The sequence below is a fragment of the Macaca thibetana genome, chromosome X (assembly GCF_024542745.1).
Source record: "Macaca thibetana thibetana isolate TM-01 chromosome X, ASM2454274v1, whole genome shotgun sequence".
NCBI lineage: Eukaryota > Metazoa > Chordata > Mammalia > Primates > Cercopithecidae > Macaca > Macaca thibetana.
In genome coordinates, this window is record NC_065598.1 from 97,053,282 (window position 1) to 97,064,284 (window position 11,003).

At 46.5% G+C, this 11,003-nt stretch overlaps 2 protein-coding genes across 6 annotated transcripts in view; both read left to right on the plus strand.

Annotated features, from left to right (window-relative positions):
• DRP2 (dystrophin related protein 2) overlaps nucleotides 1-8,107 on the plus strand; it is a 44,100-nt gene extending 35,993 nt beyond the window's left edge. For both annotated transcript variants that reach the window (XM_050775915.1, XM_050775916.1), the window contains 4 exons: nucleotides 170-313; nucleotides 2,356-2,593; nucleotides 4,248-4,368; nucleotides 4,698-8,107. In XM_050775915.1, coding sequence (XP_050631872.1) covers nucleotides 170-313; nucleotides 2,356-2,593; nucleotides 4,248-4,368; nucleotides 4,698-4,822 — 628 coding nt within the window. In that variant the 3' untranslated portion in view covers nucleotides 4,823-8,107. The remainder of the gene's footprint in view (nucleotides 1-169; nucleotides 314-2,355; nucleotides 2,594-4,247; nucleotides 4,369-4,697) is intronic.
• RPL36A (ribosomal protein L36a) overlaps nucleotides 1-11,003 on the plus strand; it is a 220,536-nt gene that overhangs the window by 78,084 nt on the left and 131,449 nt on the right. Inside the window, exon 1 of one of the 4 annotated variants that reach the window (XM_050776053.1) lies at nucleotides 3,139-3,142. The exons of the other annotated variants lie outside the window; for them this stretch is intronic. The gene's annotated coding sequence lies outside the window, so the exon portion shown is untranslated. Of the gene's footprint in view, nucleotides 1-3,138; nucleotides 3,143-11,003 lie in introns of those variants that run through there. 4 annotated transcript variants of the gene reach the window in all.

Genomic DNA, 11,003 nt, shown 5'->3' on the forward strand with positions numbered 1-11,003 from the left:
CATCCCTCTCAAGTCTCAATATACGTCCTTTCCCTCTCGATGTGACTTAGAAGTGAATCCTCCAGCATGCATTTCCTGGGGCCTGAGCTGAGAGCTGAGAACTTACGCCCTGAGTTGTTTCTCTGTTCAACAACTGGCCACCTACTCTGCTTTCCCCATACCCACGCAGAGACGAGGACCAGTACCTGCTGCGGCACTCCAGCCCCATCACAGACCGGGAACCAGCCTTTGGACAGCAGGCTCCATGCAGTGTGGCCACAGAAAGCAAGGGGGAGCTACAGAAAATCCTGGCCCACTTGGAAGATGAGAACCGGTGGGCGTGATGATAGCAGAAATCTGTGTGGGTTCTTGAGGCAGAGAGATTGAATTTAAGTTCAGGCACTTCTACATCCTAGCTGTCTGACCTTGAGCAAGTTATTAAATTCTGTAATCCTCTATTTCCTTATCTGTAAAATGGGGATGATGATCATCAAACCTGCCTCCTAGGATCACTTGTGAAGACCAAATGAGATCAGGCATATAATGTGTTTGGCTCAGTGCCTGGCTTATAGTAAGGGTTCACTAAATGCTAGCTATTATAATAATTATTTGAATCCTTTTATTTATTTATTTATTTATTTATTTATTTTATTATTATTTTTTTTTTGAGACAGAGTCTCACTCTGTTGCCCAGACTGGAGTGCAGTGTCGTGATCTCGGCTCACTGCAACTTCCGGCTCCCGAGTTCAAATGATTCTCATGCGTCAGCCTCCCAAGTAACTGGGACTATAGGCATGCGCCACCATGCCTGGCTAATTTTTTTTTTTTTTTTTGGTATTTTTAGTAGAGATGGGGTTTCACCATGTTGGCCAGGCTGGTCTTGAACTCCTGACCTCAAGTGATCCGCCCACCCTGGCCTCCCAAAGTGCTGGGATTACGGGCATGATCCACTGTGCCCAGCCTGAATCCTTTTAATGTAACCCAAATTTTTCCAAGAACACACGAGATGCAAGCAGAGAGAATGCAGAGAGAAAACAGGAGAGGGTATGACATGTTCCTGCTCTCAGAGACCTTTCAATGTTGGAAGTGGAAAGAAATATGTATCACCTAGTAAAAGCATTCCAGAGGACAATGACACTACATAGAGCATTTGAGGTCTGGAAGAAGGATGGTGAAGAAGAATACAGGGAAGGCATGACTTTCCATAAAGTAAAGGTGGCAGCAGGGACCTAAGAAGGGTCCAAGCCACTTGTGGGGCATGAAGTGGAATTCATAGTACCCCTCAGAGCAGTGCTTTGCAAACAGTAGTGCATAAGATAGTCACTTGGGAAGCTTGGCAAAATACAAATTCTAAGTCACAGGTGTGGGTGGGGTCTGAGTTTCTGCGTTTCTCACTAGCTCCCAGTGGATGCCCATGCTGCTGTTCCACAGACCACACTTGGAGTAGCAAGTCTTTAGAACAGTGCTACTCAGAGTGTGAAGAGCAGACCAGGGCCAGTTTGTGACCAGTTTGTCACCAGTCCAAGAGCAATTTGACATTGCTATGATATTCAAGCACAGAATTAGTAGACTCATCTTATTGAATAGGGTAGAGACCAGTTTGAGTGTTGTTGAACTTGTGTGATGAATTGCACGTGGTGTGAGCTATGTACTAGTCATGTGCATTGGGACCACATATGGGTCCATAACAGAGTGAAAAAAAAAAAAAAAACCTGAATTTTTACCATGAATCATTTGAGAAACACTGCCTTTGAGCAGCAGTCCGCAGGCCCTGGGAAACACTGGGCAGAGAGTGACTGTTCTGTTGCAAATAAAGAAAAAATGAACAAAGCCAAAAGTGATATCCCCAAAAGTAGGCCACCTGTTTGGAATTTGTTTTTTGTTTTTGTTTTTTGTTTTTTGTTTTTTTGATGACACAGCATGGGTGTTCAAAGTGGGCCAAAGAGGAGGGTTGTGGAGAGAAGAGACAACACAGGTGGTCTCTTGTTTATGTTATGTTTTCCCTTGGAATCTAAACATCTAAATATGGAGTAGGTGAGTCAATGGCCCTAATGCCTCCTTTGTTTGCAGACTGTGTTTCTGCCTGATTTTAAGGTCAGAATTAATCCCTAAAGCAGCACATCAAAGCCCTGAGACATTTCTTATGCAAAATGTCAACTTTCTCTGCTCTGAGGTCTCAGGATGGCAGAGTAAATGACATACGTGCTGGAGAGGAAGTGGATGTGGCCATTCAAGCAAGAGCACAACTGGGGATGGGGGTGAGGTGGGGTGGAAGAGCACAGGGATTGTTCACACCTAGGCCTGAGGGGATATCTGAAACCTGGACAGTCAGAGCCCTGTTAGATCCATAGGTCTTGGTGTCTCTCTCCATGACAGGATTCTCCAGGGAGAGCTGAGGCGCCTGAAGTGGCAGCATGAGGAGGCTGCTGAGGCACCCACTCTGGCTGACGGCTCCACTGAGGCAGCACCAGACCATCGCAATGAGGAGCTTCTGGCTGAGGCCCGTATCCTTCGGCAACACAAGAGCCGCCTGGAGACGCGCATGCAGATCCTCGAAGATCACAACAAGCAGCTAGAGTCCCAGCTGCAGCGTCTGAGGGAGCTTCTCCTGCAGGTGAGGCTGGAGACAGGAAAAGAGCCAGGGCGGCCTCTGAGCCCAGGGGAAGGGCTGGGGAGCTGAGGGCTGTGGCAAAGAAGACACAAGAGAGAGCTCCTTGGCAGTGGCTCTCAAGTAGCTTCCTGAAGAGAACTGGGCCTGCGGTTGTTGGGGGGTGGGGGAAAGAAGAGACTGGTATGGTCACATCTCCAGCCAACTCTCTTCCACCTACCTTCCATGCCACCCTGTGTGTCACTCTCCAGTCACTGTGGGGCCTGGGGCAGAGAGAAGACTTCTGAGGGCTTATTTCTTCACAACCCATTGGAATCCCATACTAAAAGAACAAACTTCAAGAATCATCTAAAACATTGATTTTTGCTAGTATGGTATTTGCTAGAAAGAAGTGGGTTTGGACAAGTTTGGCAAGAGAAAGATTTGTGCTATCTAAGGGTGTTTCTTGTTCCTTTTTGCACCTTTCATCTCTGACAGGCAATGTGTGTGCTGTGGTATAGCACTGGAGTCAGGCAGCTCTGGGTTTGCATGTGGCTCTGCCAATTGACTGTGGGGTGTTTGGACAGTTGGTTAACCTCTCTAAGCCCCAGTTTCCTCATCTATACAACAGAGGTGGTAACAGTACCAACTTCATAGAATTGTGGTGAACACAAAAGGAGATAATGCATTTAAGGAATTTAGCTTGATACCAGGCATCTAGTAAACCCTTAAATGTTACCTATTATTGTCATCATATGTAATGGAAAATACCACTCTTCTGCCTCTTCCCCAGATCCTCCAAGGAATGGCCTCTATGGATTCCTGGAGGTTTCTAACATATGCTATGTCATGAACCAAGAATCAGGTGTGAAACTACATTTCCAGAGAGAATTGTGTTCTAAATAGCTTATTTATATCTGAAATGACAGCAAGAGACCTTTAGGTACAATGCCTTTCTTTCTTTCTCTTTCTTTCTTTCTTTCTTTCTTTCTTTCTTTCTTTCTTTCTTTCTTTCTTTCTTTCTTTCTTCTTTCTTTCTTTCTTTCTTTCTTTCTTTCTTTCTTTCTTTCTTTCTTTCTTTCTTTCTTTCTTTCTTTCTTTCTTTCTTTCTTTCTTTCTTTTTCTTTCTCTCTCTCTCTCTCTCTCTTTCTTTCTTTCTTTTTGAGACAGAGCTTCGTTCTTGTTGCCCAGGCTGGAGTGTAATGGCTCGATCTTGGCTCACCGCAACCTCCGCCTCCTGGGTTCAAGCGATTCTCCTGCCTCAGTCTCCCAAGTAGCTGGGATTATAGGCATGGGCCACCATGCCTGGCTAATTTTGTATTTTTAGTAGAGACGGGGTTTCTCCATGTTGGTTAGGCTGACCTCAGGTGATCCGCCCGCCTTGGCCTCCCAAAGTGCTGGGATTACAGGTGTGAGCCACTGCGCCTGGCCTACAATGCCATTCTTACAAGAACTGGGAGCCTTTGACACATGTTGTTAAAGGAAGAAGGTATGAGTAATTCAATATTCTAAGAAGTTTCCGAAAAGTGGAGGCCACTGTTTTAGGTAATACCAAAAGCTTCTTAAAGTCTAAGGGCAAAGGGATGGTATGAAGTCTCTCAGGTCCCTTCTAAGCTCAGGAGTCTGTCAAAGTAAGGTCAGGAAGGCAAAGTGACTTAAGTCATGCGTTACCTCTTGCTAGCCACCCACCGAATCAGATGGCAGTGGCTCTGCAGGCTCGTCCCTAGCTTCCTCTCCACAGCAGTCAGAAGGCAGTCACCCCCGGGAGAAGGGACAGACAACTCCAGACACCGAGGCTGCAGGTGAGTTCCCCTGGCCCTTCCCAGCCCCTTTCTCCATGGCTTTGTCCTGCCCTCAATTTCCTGCCCAAGGCTTTGCAGGGCTGGGACTGGTTTCTCCTCTTGGCTTTGTGCTTAAGGTCAGGGAAGATTGATTTACTGATTGATTAATTCATATGCTTATTCTACAAATAAATGTACATTGAGCACAACCTATGTACTAGGCGTTGTGCTGAGAAGATGCAAATGCTGTGGGCAGGTCTGCCCTTCAGCTGGCAGAACTCTATCTGGCCGCTTGGCCTCATAAAGGAGTCTCTAGTTCTCTTCTCAAATCTCTATTTTTTTTAACCCAGATGATGTGGGGTCAAAGAGCCAGGATGTCAGCCTGTGCTTGGAGGACATCATGGAGAAACTCCGTCATGCCTTCCCCAGTGTGCGAAGTTCTGATGTGACTGCCAACACCCTGCTGGCCTCTTGATGGAGCCAGATCCCTATCCTATAGTTCATTGTCCTCTCCTGGTTCCCGTCAAAGCCTTTCCTCAGCCTTCATCCAACCCTTCCAGTTTCCGCTGGCCCCACATTCCTCAACTAGTATTATTTGGGCTCTGGGCAGCAGCAGGGATCTGGTGGTATGTGAGGTGGGTGCGGGCAGTGATGGGAGAAGGGGAAGCATGATTCCTCTGCCTCTAGAAATGTTCCCTTTAATCTTCAAGGTTGAGGTCAGTCCTTTAAGTACCTTTCTGTTGCAGCTCAGGCAAATATCACTTGGCCATTCAGATGGGGAACAGAGAAGCTGCCTTGCAGAGCTAAGCGGTACCCATTGGCCCCTCTTCCTTCTCCGTGGAATTATGGAGAGAGAGAAGCCTAATTACCCCAAGGTTCCAGCATTATGAATCCACAGGGTTTACCCGTACTCTCTGGCACAACTCAGGGAGGCAAAAGGGTATCCCCGAGACACCTTCCCTGCCCCAAGTGCCCCTGAAAAATCTGGGCAGTATGTGTTCTATTACTTCAGCTCCAGGACAGATCGTTAGCCATCCTAATGCTACCTAGGTACTGGCTTCTCCTCAAATATCTTCATTTTCTTTAGCCTCAGTCCCTGACAGACCTTCCTTAAGGGGAAAGCAGTTCATTCTGGTTCTTCCACGTTATATTTGGAAGCATTACGTCTATACTTCCGGGTTTAGATTTTTTGTTTTTTTTGTTTTTTGCCCCACATCTTCCTATTTCTTAAAGGCCTCAGCATTTTGATAGACCTACTGGTTTGCAAGTTGCTCTGGAAACCCGGCTGAAGCCACCCTTTGCTCCTCTGAGTCTGTCCTCACAGACCTGGGAACACAGTGGCAGCTTGCTAAGCAAGGGAGTGTTGCTTTCCTTGGGTGAGGAAGAGGAAGCCCACCTCAAGTCTGGAGTAGTATGACTGCCATCCAACACCCTTCCAGGCTGTGACCCTTCTAGCTCTCAGGCTGAATCAGGTGAGGTGGCTGATTGTCCCCAGCTAATCATAAGGCATTTGCAGCTGGCCACCCTGTGTAGTGGCCCCTCCATAGGAGCCACAGGCCACAAATCAGGAAGCTGGCCGCTTTCCACCCAGACAACAGCAAGGCCTTCCTGTGCCTAAAATTGTTCTTTCTAACTCTGGAAGGTGAATCCAATCCTCAAACTGAACTAACTCTTCCTAGGCGACGTATACCATGATCTCTTTATCCAGAAACTGTTCAGAATAGATAGTAGGGGTGGGGGAGTGGGCTTGAGAATGTTGAATAGATTCAGAGCCCACTTAGACAGCTTTCTACCAAGAGGAGCTTTATAACCTAGAGCCCTGCAGTTGACTTCATTTGCCTAAGTTTATATACATACATAGCTATTCTACATATCTACTGTACATCAGTGCTCTCCTGGCCTCACTCACACATTAAATTATAATACCTCTTGAAGTATTAATGTTCTGCCTTGCTCTTTGTTAGCCCCAGCCTCTGGTTGGAAAGATAGATGTATCCTGGCTGCTCCCCTAGGATATCTCTCTCCATTGATGTTTGGGATGGGCTGTCCTCAAGACCAAAGCAACAGAAACCCGTGGTCACAGAGAATCTAACAGGAAGAGTCACTGTTCTCTTCACTCATTCCAAATCTTGTTCCCTTGAGACCTGGACCTTGGGTAAATTTTCCTGGGCTCCCCTAAATGGTTCAGGTGCCAAAATAGAGCAAATCCAAGCTCTGCCCACCCCATGCAGAAAAGGACAAACAAGCCTTTATTAGCCTTTGCCAGCTAAGACGCAGAGAACATTCCAGCTCTTATGATCTCGCTCAGGGCTAAAGAAAGCAACAGTCGCCACCACAATCAGGAGGGAGTGATGGTTGGGGTGTTGTATTATAATCCAGCAGTGGGCCAGTGGGTAGAACTGCTAGGAACCTAGTTTGATCTGCCACAGGGGAGGCAGGGCAGCGGCTTGGGTCCAGAAGGTTTCAGTTGCCTCCTCCACCACTAAGCCACAGGTCCAGGGTGTCAGACTTCACAGCATAACATCTGCCTTAGTGTTCATGAGGTCTCTGGGCAGAAGAACTGGGTATCTGGATAGATGGTGAGCAGGTGGTAGGCAGGCATCAATCATAGAATCTGGGCATCAGTCAGAATGGGAGCATATTTGTAGGAACTTAGATTGTGGGCAGGAATGTGGGACAGAGGGCTCGAGGACTTAGAGGCATATACCTGCCTAAGCCTTAGGTGGGTACATGTTATGGAGCAATTTTTTACCAGGAAAGTCCTGGAAAATCCTTTGTTATCCCCAACCCATCTGAGAGCTCTTGGGCTGCTGAGGGCCTGTGGCAACTGCAGTGGGCCAGGCATGGTAGAAAAGATGTAGATCTTGTTATGTAGGGTTTGTGTTGTAGGTGGACTGAAGCAGCAGGTCAGGAGTTGAATTCTCACTAAGGGGTCACTCACACTTTGTGGTCCTGTGTTTACCTTAATGCCTAAGGTGAGTATATTGTTCAAGGGTCAAGGGACAGTCACTGCAGTATGTGTGGGGAATTTTCCCACAGTAGAGTAAATGGATCCTTGGGTACTATGAATCCAACTTGGGATTGGATTTACCAAAATGTATTGTATGTCATTAGACATCTTGTTGTGTATTAGTCTCCTAAGGGTGTTGTGCATGGCACTGTGTAGTTTCTAGCCCTACACTAGAAGGATGGTGAAGGGAGTTGCTAGGTTGGTAGCCTAAAGAAAACCTTCTGACTGTGGGATTAGCATCAATGATAAGGTATGTGAGCATTTGCTGGGGTTATTGTCAAATAGTATCAAAGAACAGTTAGGACTGAGAGGTGATTTCTTCTTGACAGAAGTTGATAGAGGCCAAAAAGCCATTATGAGGATACCTCTGCTTCCAGTGACAGCATAGTGGATTCACATTGATTGGGCATTGTCATGGAAGGCTGACTAGCTGGAAGACATCAGGCTGTGCTATGCTTCCCTAGAGAGGACATGTACCCTTCCCTCCAGATTAGAAAGGCTAGAATCAAGACTCTCAAGTGCCCATTTTCTTCAAGGCCCAAAGTTGGGAAATATTTCCCTACAGAGAAATCTGTTTGAGTTTCTGGTGCTCCAGGAAATGGGTTGGCAAGACACAGAAATGAGAAAACCTGAGGCCAGGAAGAGGCCAATCCTAGGAGATGTTTTTCCTCCGGATTCATTTTAAGGAATATCTGTGCTTCCTGATGTGTGTGCTTAAGATTTGGGCTCCATATCCAGCATTTGAACTCACATTCTCAACGGCAGAGTCATGGCCTGTGGCATCATTTCAAGGCCAAAAATCCCATCCAATTTCTCTTCACATAGGTGACAGATAAGCAAGAAAGTAGCTATCTTAACTCGAGCAGTTCTGGGAAAAAAACTGGGGGCCTTATCCTGGGGATGTGGAGACCTAATTCTTCAGCTGTGTGGCTCCCGTGGGAACAAGGAACACTTTAGCTACTTCTTACTCTTTTAACACCAACTGCTGTGGGAGAAAGAAAGGCTCAAGGCCAGGGCTCAGCTCGCAGAGTCCATCTTCTCCCACAGCTGCCGCATTTGAGAGGGGGCCTACTGAATGCCCTTGCTGTCCCCTATGGCAGTGTTGAGGCCTGACCGAAGTCTGCTATGCTGCTTGCTGACTGCAAGAACTGGTCACAGGATGAAAATTGGGGAAAGGATTTGGGGGAGGTGACAAGGGTGGCATGGAAGTCTAGGGGACAAAGGGACAGGGTTGGGAACAAATTGGTTAACTTTGATTGCCACTCACTGTGGTGCCTTCCCCCTTTCCCTTGAATTCTGCTTTGAAAAGAATAAATTTGTACTTGTTTACTTTGGTTCCTCTGGTTATACTCTTTGAGTCCGATATTTCATATCTTTCCCTTATTTAGGGGTGGGAAGAGAGGGTAGACCAAGAAGCCACAGAAGTACTGTAAAACATAAGGCCACCAGATGAGTCCAACACCTATGGGACACAAAAAGACCTCCCCATTGGGCCCATCTGCCACTGTTACCCGGATTAGTCACTTCTCAACATCCTCCCAACCCTCCCCAAATTAGCTAGTTAGCGCCTTATGAGATGAGCTGTATGTAGCAATGGTTTCCAAATTTCATCCTCCTCAGTCTGAGGATTTTTCACCAGCCCGAAGCATTGTAAGAAAAGTCAGGACAATGCATTGAGTTTTTGTAAAATTATATTTATTCAGTTTAAAGATCTACCTTTTATTCTGAGATTACGGGTATATATACACACACACACTATATATATATATATAACATATATAAATATGTATATATAACATATATATATGTGTGTGTGTGTATATATATATCCTGTCAATAAGTAAAACCCTGTCAGTCCCTCTTTTCTTTTCTTTTTCTTTCTTTTTTTTTTTTTGAGACGGAATCTCACTCTGTCACCCAGGCTAGAGTGCAGTTGCACAATCGGCTCACTGCAACCTCTGCCTGACGGGTTCAAGCAATTCTCCTGCCTCAGCCTCTCACCAAACTATAGCAACACTGTCCAGTATAAAATAATGCAAGCCACATATGTAATTTTAAATTTTACAGCAGCCATATTACAAAAATAAAAATAAATAGATGGAATTAATTTTAATAATTAACCCAATATATCCACAATATTACCCTTTCAACATGTAATCAGTATAAAACAATTATTAATGAGATTTAAAAAATATATATATATTTACTTATATTTACTTTTTTGAGGTGGAGTCTCGCTCTGTCACCCAGGCTGGAGTGCAGTGGCACGATCTCTGCTCACTGCAAGCTCTGCCTCCCGGGTTCACGCCATTCTCCTGCCTCAGCCTCCAGAGTGGCTGGGACTACAGGTGCCCACCACCATGCCCGGCTAATTTTTTGTATTTTTAGTAGAGATGGGGTTTCACCGTGTTAGCCAGGATGGTCTCAATCTCCTGACCTCGTGATCTGCCCGCCTCGGCCTCCCAAAGTACTGGGATTACAGGCGTGAGCCACCGAGCCCAGCTAAAATATATTTTTAACTAAGTCTTTGGAAATATCAAGCAAGCTGACACATTCAGCTGGGGGAAAAACACACACACACACACACACACACACACACACACACACACACACAAAAGATCCAGACAGATCCAGACAGTTTATTCCTTATAGAGATAGCAAAAGCAAGATCAGCAATGGTATCAGCTCCCTGCATCCCTCGTCCCACAGAACAATATAACAGGACAACAAAAGGGGCTAGATGACAGGCAGCATGAATGGTAGGACCCCCTGGTGCTGCGTAGCCAATGCCACACTGCAGCTAAGCAGTTTTATGGCCTGCAGCTGTACCCTCTGGAGTGTGAAGCAGGCAGAAAGCCCTATACTTAACTGGAATGAGGGAGGCAGGTGACAAGCTGCCTCATGGCAACCTCCCTTAAGATAGGGAGATGACTGAGAAACGCTCTTGTAGCAAATTCTCACAAGACTGCCTGTCTTCCTGTGTTCCGGGAGGATCACAGGGTGTTATGCCAGGACCTGAGTCAGCCTGCAGTTGAGCCTGGCCTGTGTGGCCTATGTGGATAGTGTAAGGTCATCAGGATGTGGGCACAGAGCAGTTCCTTTATAGAAATCCAGTGTTTATTTTACACCTACTACACATCTCAACTCAGGCTAGTCATGTGGTGCTCAAAAACCACATGTGCCTAGTGGATGCCATATTGGACAGCACAAGTCTGTAGCTTACAGAAGCCAAAATCACTGAGCTATAGCAAAGGAAAACTTTCTGAGGTGTCCGAGTGAATGTGTGCAGGCGTACGTTGGAGTGGGGTGGAAAGTCAGAACGGCAATAGCCTTGGGTGACTGGAGGGCAGTGGTGAAGCAGCCCCGCTGGGTTACATTGAGAAGTGGTAGCAGAGGAGACGGAGGGGCATTGCAAACACACTAGTTTGCCCTTGCCCCTTCCTGTTGTGTTGTCTTCCCTACCACCCTGCCTCTCAGCAGAGCACTGGCTGTTCTCAGGCTGCAATATCAGACAGAGGCTGTACGAGGGCTCTTCTACCTCTTTCACTCCTGGATGCCCGCTGTGGCACAAGTGAAACACTCACTGGCTTGTCTCTCCAGCATAACCCCAGGGTACTTTCTATCAGTCCCCTGCCTGCCTTTATCT